At 40.4% G+C, this 20,662-nt stretch overlaps 1 protein-coding gene across 1 annotated transcript in view; it reads left to right on the plus strand.

Moving 5' to 3' along the window:
* Positions 1-20,113, plus strand: part of LOC134664318 (mannosyl-oligosaccharide alpha-1,2-mannosidase IA) — a 142,863-nt gene extending 122,750 nt beyond the window's left edge. Inside the window, exons 2-10 of the mRNA XM_063520888.1 lie at positions 1,365-1,583; positions 7,945-8,124; positions 12,479-12,581; positions 13,653-13,760; positions 15,291-15,518; positions 16,272-16,410; positions 17,451-17,595; positions 18,324-18,440; positions 19,235-20,113. Of these exons, the coding sequence (XP_063376958.1) occupies positions 1,365-1,583; positions 7,945-8,124; positions 12,479-12,581; positions 13,653-13,760; positions 15,291-15,518; positions 16,272-16,410; positions 17,451-17,595; positions 18,324-18,440; positions 19,235-19,384 (1,389 nt within the window). The 3' untranslated portion in view covers positions 19,385-20,113. The remainder of the gene's footprint in view (positions 1-1,364; positions 1,584-7,944; positions 8,125-12,478; positions 12,582-13,652; positions 13,761-15,290; positions 15,519-16,271; positions 16,411-17,450; positions 17,596-18,323; positions 18,441-19,234) is intronic.
* The last annotated feature ends 549 nt before the right edge of the window (positions 20,114-20,662 follow it).

Raw genomic sequence — 20,662 nt, forward strand, 5'->3', positions numbered from 1 at the left:
TTGCATCCGACCCAAGTATTTCACATTCCAACTACTCGCTCACCCAATGAATTCCCACCTCTCAGACGTTTTAAACTGTAATTGGTAAAGTCTCCAGTTTTTCCAAGTCATTGGCGACTTTCTCGCAAAGTTCCAGGTAACAAAAGGTAATAGGGTGGCAGTCCCTTGAAGACACAAATCCCACGAAAATTCTGTCTGAATTATTTAGACAATATCACACCTGAGCCTAAGAAATATATTTTTACCATTTAATCTAATATTGTTTCATTTCAGAGCCACTTTGTAAGTCTGTAATTTCTATGTTTTGTTTTACATCAAAATTGTTTTTTATCTAATAAATCATACCTACTTCATACAAAGTTTTCCTGGAGTGACAACATAAATATCTCAAGTTTTAATTATTTTTAGTCATATGACAACCCCGACAACAGATAAGCATCGAGAGGTGCATCTGAATGCAACAGATTATGCAAAGAAATGCAATCAATGTTGTTATGTTTTGGACACCGTTAAAAACGTTGAAATTAGAAGAGGTATTTTTCTTTTAATAATAAATCGACCCAAAATACTTATTTTAAATTTAGAAAAATGTACTACGTTACAAGACCTAATAATAATTAATGGCCCGACGAAAGTCCGATATCCTTTCATTAGTTCCGTCGGCGAGCAGCCGCCAAGATTAAAACTTGCTCGACGAGGCTTTGCGAGGCTTTTTAAAAGAAGCGCCCGTTCCGGCCTTTGAGATGTGAAATGTGCCATTGGCCTTATGAAAATATTTGTTTATATCCGAGAGACGACGGCTAATCGCCCTCTTAAAAGATTCTTGTCTTAAAGTTTTTATTGTTAAAGTTTTTGATGTAACATTTTGTTTTAAAATGATACGCCACAATTTTAAGCTGCAAAACATTTAAAAGTCGAAACTCGAATTATAAGGATAAGATTCGAGAAGTTTTTTTGCATTGTGGCGAGGGAATTGTTGACAAATTAGACAGTGACGGCCTGTTCCAGTTATCTTCTGTTACACGTTTTTATTTTTTACCTAATCAAATCTCGTAAATAAAATTATACAACATTCCGCTCCAACTGAACATTCAGCAAGTATTTATACATAAACCGGATGGCAATGCATTGTTATTATGACATGGACTTGTTATGATGATGGAACTCAAAGGCGCTTACAAATATATACTTTGTAACAAAACAACGGCACCTCGTCGTGTTTGGATTCGCTTCCTTGATAACAATAACTTAAGTCAAAGAAAATCTGCAAAAAAATCTTGTACCTAAAACAAAAATGTCGATACTTGTGTTGAAATATTTTTTTAGCATTTATCCTTATATTAAAGATTCCTCTTTGTCCTCAGATGATGCGACATGCGTGGAACAACTACAAGCTCTATGCGTGGGGCAAAAACGAGCTGAAGCCGATCTCCAAACGCGCGCACCTCTCCAGCGTGTTTGGTAACGGCGAGCTAGGCGCCACCATCGTCGACGGACTCGACACGCTGTACCTAATGGGGCTGCGGGACGAGTTCCGGGAGGGACGCGAGTGGGTTGCGGAACATCTACATATTGGAGATGTCGTGAGTTTACCTTTCTATTCTTCCTAACTACAAATCTTTCGCTTGGGGCAAGAATGAGCTGAAGCCGATCTCCAAACGCGCGCACCTCTCCAGCGTGTTTGGTAACGGCGAGCTAGGCGCCACCATCGTCGACGGACTCGACACGCTGTACCTAATGGGGCTGCGGGACGAGTTCCGGGAGGGACGCGAGTGGGTTGCGGAACATCTACATATTGGAGATGTCGTGAGTTTACCTTTCTATTCTTCCTAACTACAAATCTTTCGCTTGGGGCAAGAATGAGCTGAAGCCGATCTCCAAACGCGCGCACCTCTCCAGCGTGTTTGGTAACGGCGAGCTAGGCGCCACCATCGTCGACGGACTCGACACGCTGTACCTAATGGGGCTGCGGGACGAGTTCCGGGAGGGACGCGAGTGGGTTGCGGAACATCTACATATTGGAGATGTCGTGAGTTTACCTTTCTATTCTTCCTAACTACAAATCTTTCGCTTGGGGCAAGAATGAGCTGAAGCCGATCTCCAAACGCGCGCACCTCTCCAGCGTGTTTGGTAACGGCGAGCTAGGCGCCACCATCGTCGACGGACTCGACACGCTGTACCTCATGGGGCTGCGGGACGAGTTCCGGGAGGGACGCGAGTGGGTTGCGGAACATCTACATATTGGAGATGTCGTGAGTACCTTTCTAATTACTGACTTCACAGAACACGATCACGAAATGGTTTTACCCTTCTTTCTAAAAAAACGTGAGGGGCAAGAATACTGGTGAATTTCCCGGTATGTCTACATTCACTTTTTTACAACAAGATAAATAAAATTAGAAAATTAAAATCGATCACGGCACGATCTACGGCTAAAAATAAAATCCTTCCAAGGGATCTTTATAAGGTTATCAAAAATCTAGCAACCGAATTGATTCATGCCTTTCACAAACGCTTCGAATGTAACTATAACAGGTCCGTTGTTAAAACGAATATAACTAACCAAACATGAGCCAAGCTATCCCGAGCTCGTCAATCCACGCTCTCTCAATTAAAAACTCGCGAGCAATCCCCAACATTAATAGATACACAGCCTGGCAGCATCCCAGCCGACACCGGAATGAAAACAATTATCACATTGTTCCACTTTTGTTCCAGCGGTGAACTAGTTAAAAGTTCCCGCTTGCAGAACATCTGTTTGTTGCGCGGCTTCGTTGGCCTTAATTGAACTACATAATTCTACGTCAGTTTGGACCGCTAATTAAATGATGTTAATGTGAAGCAGGATGAGTTGCACTTGTTGCGCAGACGGTTTATTTGCGTCTCCAGGCTACCTACGTTCAAAAGTATCGATACAAACAAAGTTGCTGCTTTGAAAAAGTTGCCACCAAAAACTTTTCGGTAGTTACTTGGTCCTCAAAATAAGGCGAACATCCTTACCTGGGGAAAGAAGCACCAACATTGGACTTTGGAATAATAGAATAGTTAATCCGTAATTAGTCCATATTAGCCTTTTCTCCAAACTGTTGGTGTAGTTTCCCAAAAAAAGACATATTAGGTCATCAGTCTACTAAATGTAGGTCCTTTCTCGAGGTAAGTTGCGCCTGACTAACGAAGTTCGATGAGAGTTGCGCGGAAGTTTACGATATGAGTATATTTTGCAACTGACTTAGCAACTTTGAATAGAAAGTCCATAGAGACTCGATACAAATTAAGAGCGATCGCCACTGTTCTCATTAGCGGCATTTGTTGATGTTATGTTATGGAAAATCTAATTAGTTTTCCACATGCAATCATTATTCGATAGAAATATATGTTCTTCTTTTAAAGATGTTCTACCTTTTTCGGTCACTGAGCCAATGACTTGAAAAAATGAAAAATGTACCTATGCCTGATTGGCGGATCGATTGACAGAAATAATTTGAATAGCGTGCGAGTTTCGCCGTGTCATTGAGGAAAGCCTCACGATATTTTCCTTTTGCCGAAAATCTAAAACTTAATCATTGTTGTAATTTCCTACTAACTCCCCCTACAGTTAAACCAAAGCTCTCTCTTAATCGCCGGTAACTTTGTCGGTGTTTCCATCGCAAAACAATCGCGCACCTTACAACTATTTAATGAACTGCCTAGTGCCTAGTCACAACATTAAACATGTTTGAATAAATATATGTCGACTTTGGCACCATGCTAAAATTTTGGGGCAGACTTTTACCGAGTCCCAGTCCCGTCATCGTCATTCCTTTTTCATTGACATTTGAATCAATTCGAAACCGAGACAAAATAACTTAAGCACCATTCACTAACCCGTTAACCGGTTAAACCTGGAGTACCATGGTTACCAGTACAATCTGACACTGGGTTAACGGTTTAACCGCTTAACCCCGGCTTAGTGGGTGGGCAAGTGGCGCTTAATGAAATAATGATCGTCAAGTACATTTGTACTTTCAAAAATCCTGCATTCAGCTCATCCTTTTATCTACTAATGCTTTTAAAGTTAACAGAAAACTGCAGTTTACGGGAACGAGGATAACTGGCTAACGACTACTTAATGAACCGTGTAATCAGCCGTCAGCGCGTATCGCGCGATCTCGACAACCGAACCAAGTGCCTTTTAATTGCTCCTGAGTGTACACGCTTCGAGTGGAGATTACACGTCGATAGTGCAAATGTTATGCGAGGAAACCTGAATATGGAGGCGATACGTAGATTACTATGTTGTTACTTGTAGATGCTACAACTACATCTACATCTGCAGGAAGTGTACATATGGCGGGTGACAGGAGCCTATGGAAGAGACTGGTCAACAATATTAGGACATGATATCACGATCCTCAGCATTGAGGGAACGACTTATGATGATGATGATGACTTGTAGATGAAGGATTGTGTAAATAGAAGGCGCAGTGGAATTTCATCTCGTTGAATATTGGAGTGACTAACTGGGAAGTGGCTCATCTTACACAGGGGTCGGCAAACCGCGGCTAGAGAGCTGCATGCTCTTTGCGTCACCCGTAAAATTAGCCCACCTTGGGAGTTCTTACACCACTGAAAACTTGCGGCTCTTTAAGCTTCCTTAAACCGGTGATATTTACTGCAAAAGGCTCTTCTTCTCAAAAGTTTGGCGACTCCTGAATTCTTATTCTTGCATAAGACCACAACTAGGTTCCACAGTTTTATATTTGTTGCAGTCAGGGCTCGGAACCGGTATTGAAATACCTGTTAATATCGTTCCAAAACCGTTATATTATTTCTTTCATTAAGAAACCGGTTAATTGATGGAATGCGAACTAACAAATTACGTTCTCTCTCCTAACCGGTAAAAAGAGGGAACGGAACTTTATGGTTCGCAAGGAACGATATAATACCGGTTACTCTTGGCTTTCGGAGACTCGGTTAAACTCGTTGTCATTGCGTGAAAGAGATAGCAATACTTGCTCGTTCTATCTCGTTTCGATATTTTCAATTTAACCGGTTAATTTCGTTCCTCAAGAACGAAATGAGAATGTATATGGCATAAACCGTTATCTCGAAAGAACAGTTCTTTAACCGGTAACCGCAAACGGAAACGAAATCCTTTTCGTTCCCGGGCGAATGAACGAAACCGGTTTGACTAATGAGAACGGTTTCCGAGCCCTGGTTGCAGTAAATAAATACGTGGTACATGTACAGACTAATAAGTCTTTACTGTATAACAAAATCGATGTTTCACAGATAATCACGCTGTCTCTCTGCTAATGCATGAGTCGCATGTCGCATTCTCTTTCTCTCTTATTGGACTTTGCAGGCGTGTGAAGTCGAGAACACAGGAGGAAGTAAAATTTATTAAGAAAATGAGCCCCATTTTCAACAGCCTCAGGGAATCCCTTGGTTGATTGTTTCTTTATTATGTAGATTTGAACGCTTATACATGTGAGGCTACTCAAAGTGCTTTCCATGTCTTGAATACTCATTCTTCAAGCCGCTAACACACATGTTATCTTTTATTTCAAGCCTACTTATCATGAGCTAAAGTGGCCGCGGAACATTAAATGTTTCATTATAGTAAATGGCAAATAGTGAGTGAAATATAAATAAATCAAGAAACACGTTACTCGAAAGTAAAAAGTTAATGGCAAATCACGAAGCTTTGAGAAACTACAGTTGCCTCCAGTTGCCTGCAATCTCGCGAACTAAATTGACAGGTCAATGTGCACAAATGATACCACAGTTTGGCCAGTGCTGTTCATATCGATATTTTCAAAAAGTTTGAATTAGAGAATATCGCGATAATTCACCGCTAGTGGCGCTACTGTTGCGCGGTCGGTTAAAATGTATGTTCAAGTTATTTTACAAATGTTACTTGGTATTTCGAAAATTGTGCAATTTTATACAAGGATATTGTAATTGTAATGTACTTAAGCATATTGTAACTAAATAAATATTTTATTTTGTTTTATTTGTTAGTAAAAATTTACAGCTAGAAGTAACAAGTTAGGTGATAACATAGAAATAGTGATTTTGGCTCAAAATACAAAGAAAATGCCGGTCCAAACGGGGAAATTTTTCGTACAATGTGATTAATTTCTCATTTAATTTGTGTCATCTACCGGCCACATGTATAAAATTAAATCACCAATTTTAGATTTATGGCGACAACCGAGCTCTTGAAATATACAACTTGCCCCCAAACCTGCATCTGCATACTAAAATTGAAATTTGTCAGTTTCGCATCGGCACCTCCTGATTTGATTGGTAACGTCACAATCTTACAATCCAATCAACCACTTTTCTCGTCACATTCATATAAATCGAAATCGTTTCGGACCCCTTTATAATTATGACATGGGTAGTAAGTGCAATAACTTACTTACCTACTTATCGATATCATTTTATCGATATATACCCGTGACTATTTTTTCTTTGCTATTCCTGGTATCATTTTATTTGTCAAACTCATGTCAATTTAGTTCGCGAGTTTCTGGAGGCGACCTTAGTACCTACGTGGGAAAATTAGGAATAGCTTAGGAGTTAGGGTACAGCGGTCCAGTGCATAATTAACTCGCATTCAACCATAGCCATCAATCATCACTAACCGGCAAACAATGCTGACGTGTCCTTCACGATGGACTGAGCATTAGCAGTATATGAGGTTATTCAATGGACTTTGGGATGTCCATTAAAATGGACAAAACATCGAAGTATGATCCCAGAAAATGAACGGTCACCGATTTGACTTATGTCCGCTAAATGTTACTTGCTTCTGTCCTTAATTTCATCGTCAAGGACTAAACCAAAGTAGATAATAAAATTGTCAGTCAAGACTTCGTTACCGAGTGTGTAAGTGTGCAATGCTGTAATGCAGAGAATATTACATAGTTACAATTAATTCTAATGTAGGTTCCTACTTGCATTCCGTAAACAACAGCTTGCCTTGTTGCTTGCAACAGCAAAATGGCCGTGTTAGCCAAGTTGCAGTGCTTTTATTGTTTCTGTTGTTTATCGGATATGACAAAGATAAATTTTTGAGCTCCATCATATATCTGTGACGTGACATAAGCCGTGTCTTATACGCCCACTTGTTACAAATACTTGAAAGCGTGTAGGCATTAACATTATACGAAACTACTACACATGCACGATAAGTTTTTGTTATGCTCAATACTGGTACAGTTTGGATTCAGACTGCACCAGTATTAAATTTGACGTTTCCTGCAGTAGCTACTGCAGCCGGTAGCATTACTGCTGCAGCTCAAAATTAACTACTGCCCACTGCATTGTTGGCACTAATGTTAATATCAATGTTGCTGTCTGAATTTTTGACATTTGCAGTAGCAGTGTCGTGCCGTAATACTGCAGTAGTGATGCTGGCGCAGTCTGAATCCGAATGGTACCTTTACATTAAACAAACACTTTGCCGTCATTGGCGCTGTAGTGCCGACCTCATTAAATTTTATGCGAAGTTGGTTAACAAAAAATCGACGGTAATTTATTTTTGCGGTCATAAATTCTAACGATCCTAAACGCGATGGCGTTTAGTTTATTTAAGTATAAAGATTATATTGGTCAACTTAATTACGTCGTAATTTTATACATCCTTCCAACTTGCATTTCATTATAATGATTCATTTAATTATTTCATTGAACCCTATTGAAATTCCCTCCGAAAATTATCCGAAGGATTCGCAAGATTTAGAGCCACCCCATACTAGCGTCTCCCGCCCGAGCGTCGGCGTCTAGTGTTGACTATGGCTGCTGCTCGACGCAACGTTATCGCAACTGCGCAGCGATGCCATTTTCCATAGCGCTGACTAGACGCCGACGCTGAAAGACCTAGCGTCTTGTGTAGCTGTTAAACTCTAACTTTAGCTGTAGAAACTCAAATTAATACAATATTTTGTTCACCAGGATTCCGATCTGTCGGTGTTCGAGACGAACATCCGCTTCGTCGGCGGTCTGCTGTCCTGCTACTCATTAACCGGCGACAGCCTCTTCAAGGACAAGGCGGTGGAGGTCGCCGACGCGCTGTTGCCAGCTTTCGAGACCCCTACCGGCCTGCCGTATGCTCTCATCAATCCCTCAACTAAGGTTCGTTTCTGCTTGTTCTGCTGCGCATTGACTGGGGATAGCGTTTTGAAAAGCAAGGCAGTGGAAGTGGCAGATGCGCTGTTGCCAGCTTTCGAGACCCGTCGGCCTGCCGTATGCTCTCATCAATTCCTCAACTAAGGTTAGTTTCTGCTTGTTCTGCTGCGCATTGACTGGGGATAGCATTCTGAAAAGCTAGGCTGTGGGAGTGGCAGATGCGCTGTTGCCAGCTTTCGAGACCCGTCAGCCTGCCGAATGCTCTCATCAATCCCTCAACTAAGGTGAGTTTCTGCTTGGTCTGCTGCGCATTAACTTCATCCACTTCCACGGCCTCATCTTCATATATAAGGCTGTGGAAGTGGCAGATGCGTTGTTGCCAGCTTTCTGCTGGCTTTCGAGTTTCCCACCAGCCTGCCTTAGGGTCTTACACTGCTTCCACTAGGTTCAGTTGTTTCTAGATATTATATCTTCCTCCTAAAACTTGCTTCCCAGGTGAGAAAAGATATATTGCGTTACAATGTGTTATCGGCTCCTTACAAGAAAAAGCTTGCTGGTATACATGAAGCGTGTTTTTTTCTATTGACTCCAAATATTCTCATGTGAATGAATAAATGTATTCGATTTCTAGTTAAACTAGTCTAGATTATAATAAGTTCAAGTTCATTAGAGGGCTTCCTTTGATACAATCGTGTAAGCCATTAGGCGTAAAAAGATTAGTAAGTACTTAATCAATCCATCGAGTCGTTTCCTATACTATCTGTTCTTGCAGACAAAACAGTCTTAATGAAATAAATTAATGGAAACTTATAAATATTTATCAATGAACTGAAAACTTTCATTATCGTATGATATTTAGAACTCGACTCGTAATTAATAAATTGATAAAGAAAAAAAATTGTAGAATATTACGATTCTTATTGGCTCACGATGAGCCTCACCTTAGGCATAAGGCCTACTAATTAATGAATTATTCATAAAGTGGTCATGCAATTTTGCGGCTGGATGTTTGACTAATGATGACTTTCATAACTAGGTACGTTTTGAATGTTTACCACCATGCAAGCTACTTTAAAAAGTCATTAAGTAAGAGCCTTTTGAAAGGCAGTGTCGCCAGTTCCAGTGTCAAAGGTAAATGGGGCCACTATTTTTAGCCGCAACCCACACACTGATGAATCAGGTCATATTTGACGCATGCATTATTATTTGTATAGTACAGTCGCCTGCAACAATGTGTTACACAACGAGGGCCGCAAAAATATGTGACGCGCTCTTATTGCGCTACAAATTACAAATAAGTTCGTGTCAGATATTTTTGCTGCCTTCGTTGTGTAACATATTATTGCTGGTGACTGTACATTGTTTTATTTTGTGTGTATTTTGTCCATTTGTAACAACCTACATGTATTTTTCGCTATATGAAGGTTATATTTAAAATATAATTTTTAAGCGGTAAGACAGTCTATTGTTTGCCTTTACCAAAGACATGTAACTTCGTATGAGATGAATAAAGTCTACGAAAAAAACGTGCCTCGGAAATCAAGAAAAAGTCATTCTCGGATAGATGGCGCACACGCCGTTGGCCTATGCTCGGCTAGATGGCGTGACGACACCGTTACATATTTAACAATTTCAACATATAGATATCAAAGAATGAACATGGGTCAAAATAATATAGAAATAATAAAATTATTTATCCATTTATATGTTACACTATTTTGATAATTTTATATGTACGTGTTTATTTTGAGTTTTAGTCGTGTGTCGCTAGATGGAAATGAAAATTTACTATGACAGGACCCTTCTATACTATCTATTCTCTTTGCCTTTACTTTAATGGCTGTATTATCGTAGTAATACGTTATTTTCTCTTATTGAGCCGTGCAATACAGAGTAGTCGGCTAGTCTGTGGCCATGAGTAAGCCCATTCATAATAAAAAAAAAAACCTATTGTCAATCCAATGATTTAAAGCATGTTTAAAGCCTCCCTAACATATATTTTTGTGTGTTTACAATAATCCATACAATCAATCACTTGACATTGACAACGATGTATGGTTTCTTACACGACCAATTTTAAATTGACAAGATTAACAAGGAAGGGTACCCAACTGTCCGACGCCGATTTGATTTATTTTGATATATGTTATAGAGTAGTCTAAAATAACGGACACGTATTTTTTTTTAGCTGCCCAAACTCAACCTGTTAGGAGAAAATGGCCTTCAAAGTACTGAAAATTGACCAAACCTTTTAATTTCTATGAAAAACTTAAATTGATAATTAATTACTGGTTTCGTTATATGTTGGAGAAAAAAGAATGGGGACGTGTTTTGTAATTTCACCACAAACTCATTTTTTATATAAAAATATATTTATTATATTTATTTATTATAGGTATATGTAAGTAAGTAAGTAAGGTAAGTAGTATGATTACTTAGGACTAAAACTTCAAAAAAGTAATTGATAAGGTCGCAACGCGTTACAACTGGAAATAAAGCCTTACCAGTAATATATGATTATTGTCAAGAGGGCGCTGTTATTTTCATTGTATAGGGTGACAGTTCAGTATAGTATGAAAAAATTAGTTCCAGTGAAATTCCGCAACATGGCGCGTGATCATATATTCCTGGTCAGGCTTTACATTGCAATATTTACCCGCATACTACACACAAAAGAGTTTTACATAAGTATTTTTCTAATAGCCTGGTATAGTGCCCCACTGCTGGGCAAAGGCCTCCCCTCGCTTCCTTCACTCAACCCTGTCTTTTGTAGTTTCCCGCCAATCCGGATAAAATGGGTTATTCCCACTAGTTACCACCAAGTTCTTACCAGTGGTAACTACTGGGATTTTTTTCCCACCTTTTAGCAGTTGGTGGTGACTAGTGGGAACTTTATTTCCCAGTAGTTACCAGTGGTAAAAGGTGGGAAAAAAATTCCTAGTAGTTACCACTGGTAAGAACTTGGTAGTAACTAGTGGGAATAACCGGATAAAATGCGTCCAAGTGGCCCCGCCATCTCCTTTTCGTTTCTTTACCAACAATAAATTGTAAACGCCATTACGCCAAAACGGCTTGGACCGGGTAACGACCCGGCACGCTATTACTTCGCATGTTTACATCGTTAATCGTTACACATTTACTAAATCTGTCGCCTTAAGTAACAAGTTATCGACAAACTGACAAGTGCCTCGTCTTTTATACAAAATTGTTATAGCCATACCAAATGGAATAGATTGTGTAGAGGGGTCCAGTCATAGTAAATTTTGTAGTCACTGTAAATTTACTGCCATCTATCGACATACGACTAAAACTCAAAATTAACACGTATAAAATTGTCAAAAAAATGTAACTATATATATATGGATAAATGATTTTATTATTTTTATATTGTTTTGATCCATGCTGATTCACTGATATATTATGTGTTAAAATTGTCAAATATGAAAGTGTGTCGTCACGCCATCTAGCCGAGCATAGGCCAAAGGTGTGTGCGCCATGTATGCGAGAATGACTATTTCTTGATTTCCGAGGCACGTTTTTTCCTTAGACTTTATTCAACTTATACGAAGTTACATATGTCTTTGGCCATACTATAAAAGTATAACTACACTGTAAAGGCCAAATATGTATGGGCCCGATTCGGATTTTGATATAGACATCTATAAGATATTTTTTAGACATCACCAAGATACGATAACGATATGTTTAAGATCTAACCTGTCAAATTTGATTTTCGCGATTCTGGAGATACTCTTGAACGATTTCCACAGGATATATGACTTAGAGATCCAATTCACATCTAATAGATATCTTCCTCTATCTAACGTAAAAGTGACATTGGTTGCCCGAATTGCGCTGCAAAAGAGAAATAGTTGATATCTAAACTATAACGTATCTAGAATGGATCTTGTACGTGTCGTCTCTTGTGAATATCTTGAAGTTCGAATACGGCATTATGTCTAAGTACTTATTGACTCGACTTTTAATCGCGAGGACTTTGTTATCGTAGTTATCACCATTTTTAGAGTTCCGTACCTCAAAAGGAAAAAGCGGAACTCTTATAGGATCACTCGTGCGTCTGTCTGTCTGTCCGTCTGTCACAAGCCTATTTTCTCGGAAACTACTGCATACTGGACCAATTAAGTTGAAAGGTACACATATGTAATTACAGTAGTCAGTCAGTAGGTGTGTGATTTGGTCCCTTGATTGATCTTATTTTTGATGGGAATTCATTGATTTTAATACCTAGATACACGATGTCTCTCTTTTAAGTTATCGACGCGCGAATTGCAACTAGCATGTAAGGCCCTTCAGTATCGTAGATAATATAATATTATAATGCTGATTGCATAAATTTCAGGCGAGCCGGCAGTACCACTGGGCGGGACCCAACAGCATTCTGTCAGAGATCGGCACCCTCGATCTTGAATTCAAGTATTTGAGCGACGTCACGGGGAAAGATGGTAAGCGGTGCTATGTGCACATATTTAAATAAACGAATCTCATCTCATCTCATCTCATCTGATCTGTCATGCATACATACATATAATCGCGCCTATTTCCCGCTATTTTTAAGGCCCGGTCAAGAAGACTCTAAACCGGCGAGCGTGTATGAGGAATGTTATGAAAATGAAGGAAGCGAAAGAAGTATGTCAGGACCGTAGCAAGTGGAAATCTGTGGTCTCTGCCTACCCCTCCGCGATGTCAGATTTTTGACAAAGTACATTTGATGAGAACTGTCCACATACGGTCACTATAAATAAAATAAAACAGTAGCCAGACACACCTACAAAAGAAGTATCATGTGTGCCGTTTTAAGAGGAAAGTGAAGCTGAGACCCTTCTCAGATTTGAGAATTTTAGGTGAATATTTCCGTCGCAGGAAATCGTTTTGTTTCTTCGAATGTGGACCGATGTCTCTGTAGACAAATTATGCCTAAATTATGAATACGTACGTAGAAGTTATCTATAATAGCTGACCCATTCACCTCTTAGCCAGATGATTTTCAACTAACAATTTATCAAGAGGAATATTTTGACTGAATTTAGAATAGTTACTTTACAAATAATATTATCCATTTTCCTTGTTTGCATAAACGTTCATTATTCCTAGAATATAGGTTTTTTCTTATACCTCCATATTAATAAATATCGTAAGTGGGGCTGGGGCTATTTGTAACACATAAAACAGTAATAAAATTTAATAATAATAACCCATTTTATTTGCAATACGTAATAATGTAACGCAGGCTTCGTCAGGTGGCACAAACATAAGTGTAGTATGTATTCATAGGTATGGCATTAAGTCCGCCTTTTGTACTATAATTTTTTTCTTTTGTGCAATAAAGATTCAATAAATAATAGGTATTTAAAAAATACCCTCTATGTTTATGCTGAATTATATACTTGTAAATTAAGGTTAACTCAACCCATAATTTAACGACTTCTCCTTTTCTCAAAAATGGCAGTATGTATATTGCTTGGTGGAAATAACGCACTCAATTCTAAAATGATATTTTACATTTTTACTTTCAGTGTACAGAAAAAAGGTGGAGCGCATCCGGGACGTGCTAAACAACATCGAGAAGCCGAGCGGACTGTACCCTAACTTCATCAACCCTCGCACCGGACAGTGGGGACAGAGTGAGTTCCACTTCTATCATCCTAAGGTTTGCAATCCGGATCGGAAATGTATGAGATTATCTGGATCAGCGGATCTTCTCATACATTCGTCGTGCAAACCCTATATCATCCATAAGATACTACACTAGCGCCTTTTAAGCGTCGACGTTTAGTCAGCGCTATGGAAAATGGCGTCACTGCGCAGTTGCGTCAATGTTGCGTCGAGGAGCAGCCATAGAGTTGACTAGACGCTGACGCTTGGGAGACGCTATTGTTGGGTCTTTCTAAAAGCCACTGCTGAATAAATAAATAAATAAAAATCATTTATTTCAGAAGACAGGTCCCATAATATGGTTAGTAACTCTTAACTTAACAACTATATTAGACTATTTGTAAAAAGGACACGAGAGAAAAAGCATATAAAAAACAAAAAAACTAAAATTAAATTAAATTGAAAATAACAATTAATAAAACATACACGCGTAATAAAACAAACATACAAAGAATGGGTACAAATATCATTTTAGTTTACCTGAGTTGTTGATAAACAACTCGAGCGCGCACCTGTACTTGATAACAACATATTTTTTATAATAGATAGATATATGGATATAAAAGAAACGAACGTAAAGGGAACACCTTTGCCTAGTTTGCACCAATTTATTGCGCGTTGGGTGATTTGGATGTCAGATCTTTGAGGGCTTAATGGCTTCAGCGGTAACTAGGACAACCATCTGGACGTAAACAGTAAGCAGTCAATTATTTGATTGTACAAATGAAACATTTTAATGACACAGGTTACAGGGACATGCAAATATTTGAGAATGACGTTACCAGTTGAACGCTCTACTTTTTGTCTCCTCACAATACCGTTGTCTGTCATCTGAAGTAGGATACAGAGCCAGTGGAGACTTTGATTTTGGCGGCACATTATATTCCGCGTATCTCCTACAACTTGCAGAGAAAGTCAGGAAAAATTCAGATAAGTTAATGATGGTTATGGAATGTCGGGGAAAGTCAGGGGAGTTCTTAAGAGGTCAGGGAAAAATAAGAAAAAGTTCAAGGCATGGTTAAAAAATTCGCGCATTATATATAGGCCAAGCAATAAGAAGGTATAGAGGGAAATGCTAGGAACACAATTTTTGACTCCGAAACTTTGTTTGGACTAGTTAGGAGGTGAACATATCAAAAGTCCCCGGCCGTAGCCCCGGTGCTGGGGGGGTAGAGGGGGGTAAGAAGGTCGAATTTTTCGGTTTTTCATTGATATCTTGAAAACTTTGCGTCTTAGCGACATAACTACTAAGACAAACCGAAAGCTGATAAAATTAGTTACAAGTTTTATCCAGTCAAGTTTTTCGTTATCTTGAATAGTTTTCGAGATACCCACTTTTGATATGTTCACCTCCTAACTAGTCCAAACAAAGTTACGGAGTCAAAAATTGTGTTCCTAGCATTTCCCTCTACAACGTTTTTTGAGCATTCATTTCCTGACCTATTAGATGTAACTTGGAGTATTATTACGATTAAATGAATTTATTCTTTCATTTCCAGGGCACATGTCCCTCGGAGCGCTCGGCGACTCCTTCTACGAGTATCTCCTGAAGGCGTGGCTGATGTCCGGACAGACGGACGAGCAGGCACGCGCCATGTTCGACGAAGCCATGCCCGCTGCCTTGGACAAGATGCTGCGGGTGTCGCCTTCTGGGCTCTCGTATCTCGCTGAGATGAAGTATGGAAGAATATTGGAGGAGAAGATGGATCACTTGTCGTGCTTTGCAGGTTTGTAGACTTTATGTATATGAGGATAACCAGCATTTTCCTTTGCACAAGCCCATAAAGACGCAAATAAGGGTGATGTTCGAGGAAGCCCATGCCCGCTGCCTTGGACAAGATGTTGCGGGTGTCTCCTTCCGGGCTCTCGTATCTCGCTGAGATGAAGTATGGAAGAATATTGGAGGAGAAGATGGATCATTTGTCGTGCTTTGCAGGTTTGTAGATTCAAAAATGTTTGGTTGGATATTTCAAGGCAAAAGCAAGCGTGTTAAACAAAGCCATGTCAGCTGCCTTGGACAAGATGTTGCGGGTGTCTCCTTCTGGGCTCTCGTATCTCGCTGATATGAAGTATGGAAGAATATTGGAAGAAAAGATGGATCACTTATCGTGCTTTGCAGGTTTGTAGACTTTATGTATATGAGGGTAACCAACATTTTCCTTTGCACAAGCCCTTAAAGACGCAAATAAGGGTGATGTTCGACGAAGCCATGCCAGCTGCTTTGGACGAGATGTTGCGGGTGTCACCTTCTGGGCTCTCGTATCTCGCTGAGATGAAGTAAGGAAGAATATTGGAGAAGTTGGATCATTTGTCGTGCTTTGCAGGTTTGTAGATTCAAAAATGTTTGGTTGGATATTTCAAGGCAAAAGCAAGCGTGTTAAACAAAGCCATGTCAGCAGCCTTGGACAAGATATTAAGGGTTTCACCATTTGGCCTATTTTACCATAATTGGTGATTAAAAAGACTGATTTATGTTCCAGGTGGCATGTTCGGACTGGCTTCCACGACACTGGAAAACACGCTATCAGAACGGTACATGGACGTGGCCAAGAAGCTGACACACACCTGCCACGAGAGCTACGCGCGCTCCGAGACCAAATTAGGACCCGAGGCCTTCAGGTACTGACAACTAAACAATTATAGCTCTTATGTGGTTGCAATAAGGTTTAACCTTTGAGAACACATTGTCACGGGACATGGATGTGGCCAAGAAGCTGACACACACCTGCCACGAGAGCTACGCGCGCTTCGAAACCAAATTAGGCCCGGAGGCCTTCAGGTACTGACAACTAAACAATTATAGCTCTTATGTGGTTGCAATAAGGTTTAACCTTTGAGAACACATTGTCACGGTACATGGATGTGGCCAAGAAGCTGACACACACCTGCCACGAGAGCTACGCGCGCTCCGAGACCAAATTAGGACCCGAGGCCTTCAGGTACTGACAACTAAACAATTATAGCTCTTATGTGGTTGCAATAAGGTTTAACCTTTGAGAACACATTGTCACGGGACATGGATGTGGCCAAGAAGCTGACACACACCTGCCACGAGAGCTACGCGCGCTTCGAAACCAAATTAGGCCCGGAGGCCTTCAGGTACTGTCCAAAAAATGTCCCTCGTTTTAGGAGTCCAAGGCTCAGTTTGTTTGGTCGATAGGCTCCGCATGCGGGGTACGGAAGATTTCTATAACGCATACCAAAGGCCCGCATTCGGGGAACTGTTTACAATTCGTTTGCTTTGCTTTTTGCTAGACTAAGGGTGGTATACCATCTGTCCAATTGCAAATACAATATTTAATATATTGGTCCAATGTCTGCATCTCACCCTCTCTCTAAGCAAAATGGGAGACGCAAGACACATTGGACAAAGAAATTGGACAAGTGCAATCCCACCCTTAGGTATGATTCCCTCATATAATTGTCGCAACAAACGGTCTGTTGCCATTTTACCAAAAAATAATTAGATGACAAGTTTGAATGCTACTTGCATTACATTCCTCACTTTTAAATCGTAAAAACATTCTTGTTGGTATTTCTGTCTCTAATCTCTAATCAAATAAAAAACACACCAATTAAATTAGGTTCTTAACTTAGTAATCTTTGGACTTTTCCAAACCAAACAAAAGAAAATTATAACACCCAATTCTTGTATTCAGATTTTCAGGTGCAGTTGAAGCTAGAGCGCAAAAGAGCAACGAGAAAGTATACCTACTACGACCGGAGACCTTCGAGAGCTACTTCATCATGTGGCGTCTGACCAAAGACCAGAAATACCGGGATTGGGGTTGGGAGGCTGTGCAGGTAAACGATCACGACTTGATCTCAGACGACCGGTCTGGCCTAGTGGGTAGTGACCCTGCCTGTGAAGCCGATGGTCCTGGGTTCGAATACCAGTAAGGGCATTTATTTGTGTGATGACACAGATAATGTTCCTGAGTCATGGTTGTTTTCTATGTATTTAAGTATTTATATATTATATGTATCGTTGTCTGTGTACCCAAAAAACAAGCCTTCTTGAGCTTACTGTGGGACTTGGTTAATCTGTGTAAGAATGTCCTATAATATTTATTTTATCTCATCTTCCTCACGTTATCATGGCATTTTTCCACGGCTCATGGGAGCCTGGGGTCCGCTTGGCAACTAATCCCGAGAATTGGCGTAGGGACAAATTTTTACGAAAGTGACTGCCATTTGACATTAGGAATGTATGGCTCTATCCCTTTGGCTATTTAGGGTTGTCAAGTTTAAGTATATTGTCTTATTTGTTGTTATGACGCAAGGGAACGTCAAGTTTTGCGAACCCTAATAATTGCTCGTTGCAATGCTGAGTCGAACGGAGCCGAGAGCGCCCGAAAGGTCCAGTGTCACCTCACTGCTGTTGTGTTATAATGTACTCCCATTATTTTTAACCGACTTCCAAATCTCAAAAGGAGGTTATCTTATCAATTCGATTGTATTTTTTATAATGTTTGTAACTCCATATCTCTGTCATTACTGGCCCGATTTTGAATATTATTTTATTTCCATAGGCTTTGGAGAAGCACTGCCGCGTGGAGGGCGGGTACACGGGTCTGGTGAACGTGTACCACAGCAAGCCGCAGGGCGACGACGTGCAACAGAGCTTCTTCCTTGCCGAGACGCTCAAGGTACATATTGTACTTTGTTTAAATATAAAACCCTCCCCGGCTTAGCACGGCCAAACCTTAACGAATTATATACCTAAACCTTCCTCAAGAATCACTCTATTGATAGGTGAAAACCGCATAAAAATCCGTTCAGGAGTTTTTGAGTTTATCGCGAACATACAAACAGACAGACGCGGCAGGGGACTTTGTTTTATAAGCTGTAGTGATATACAAAGCGTAAAATACACTCGCGAGCGAACGCCGCAAGCTGACTTCATAGCTGTATTCGTACTCACACACACGCATTTATCAAATTTGAGCTATTCTCCGCCTTAGATCGTGAATGTGTGCGTGTTGCGCGTAAACACGAGGAAAACGATGGAGGATGAATGGATGGATGGTGTTGGAGGGGTATTCCACCTGTCCAATTTCTTTGTCCAGTATCTTTGCATCTCACTCTCTTTTTAAGCAAAATTTGAGACAAAATATTACACATTGGATAGATGGAATACTATCTTACAGTTTTGTGTAAACGAATCCAACTCTTTCTCTGATTATAAACATTTTCCTATCACTTATTTAAACTTTCACGATTATGAAACATTATTTAATTGCACAACGGGACTTAATCGCGTATTTAAGTTTTAAGATTTACCTCCGACGTTTCGAGGACGGCGTTGTCCCCGTGGTCTCGGAGAAGTCTGGCTAAAGTTGACATCAACATCTTCTAACCGCGCGAGTTTTTAGAACTACCCGCACTTGGTCTTGTTTATCAGTTTGAACGTTTTCACTCAATATGTGTATTATCATTCCAGTATCTGTACCTGCTGTTCGCGGATGACTCGCTGGTTCCGTTGGCCGAATGGGTGTTCAACACAGAGGCGCACCCGCTGCCCGTACGGAACAAGAACCCCCTGTACCGCCCCGCGCACCCCGCCGACGCCAGCATAGACAACCAACTCTAAAACTACGTCACACATTAGGTTGGCTAGTCTATGGTAGAAATATCTCAATTACTGGGATTTTCGGGTAAACGGGTGACATTTTAATGGCAATATGGGACTTTAAAATACCGCTATGGGATTTTGCGCTGGTGGCCTAGCAGTAAGAGCGTGCGACTTGCAATCCGGAGGTTCAAACCCCGGCTCGCACCAATGAGTTTTTCGGAACTTATATACTAAATATCATTTGATATTTACCAGTCGCTTTTCGCTGAAGGAAAACATCGTGAGGAAACCGGACTAATAGCAATAAGGCCTAGTTTCCCCTCTGGGTTGGAAGGTCAGATGGCAGTCGCTTTCGTAAAAACTAGTGCCTACATCAAATCATGGGATTAGTTGCCATGCGGACCCCGTGGCAAAATGCCAGGATAACGCGAGGAATCATATGTTGCCATCAAAATATGACCCGTTTAAAAAGATCTTTAGAATTGAACTGAGCTGAAATGATTGCTAATACAAGGGTACAAACGGCAACACTCCTAACTGTACATCGGTGGACCTTATTACAAAAGGCATAAGGTCCACCGATGTACAATTAACAGTGTGGGCGATGGTACAAGACATGAAAGCACGATTAGTCGACTTTTAGCAGTACTTTTTAAGATTGTGTATGGTCTAAAGGGGCCCACAGATTACCAGTTCGCCGGACGATATCAGCCCGTCAGTTGTACAGAACTGTCACCTTTTGCGTTTAACTGACAGGCTGATATTGTCCGTCGGACTGGTAATCTGTGGGCCCCTTAAATTCGCGGGTCTCCAAGCTTAATGATGGTCACAGCCAGGTCTTCGGTTCTCTCGCTTTCTTTCGAGAGGCCAAAATTTAATTCGCGAGCCATATCTGACCCGCAAGCCGTATTTTGGAGATCCGTGGTCTAAACAAACTGTTTAATTCGTCATTATTAATTGCTGGGACGTTATGTAATGAGAATGACCTAATGACAAGTGTCAGTTTATAGTTGAAACTTCTTTCATTTTATATTTCCTCTTCATTTATTTATTCTAGCAGTTGATGTCTTCTTTATAACTATAACGGCCCGACCACGACATTGCGCGACCGTACTGTTCTGTTTGCTACGGCGGCAACAATAGGTGGGAACGAAAGGCCCGGTCGCTGCGTCTCACTCCAACTTATGGTTGCCGCCGTCGCCGGTCGTGCAATGTCGTGGCCGGCCCATAATCCATCTAAACTAACTGCATCGACTTTGCAGTCTTAAACGAAATATTTTCATAAAATATTGACGT

This window comes from Cydia fagiglandana, chromosome 5 (genome assembly GCF_963556715.1).
Source record: "Cydia fagiglandana chromosome 5, ilCydFagi1.1, whole genome shotgun sequence".
In the NCBI taxonomy this organism is placed as follows: Eukaryota; Metazoa; Arthropoda; class Insecta; order Lepidoptera; family Tortricidae; genus Cydia; species Cydia fagiglandana.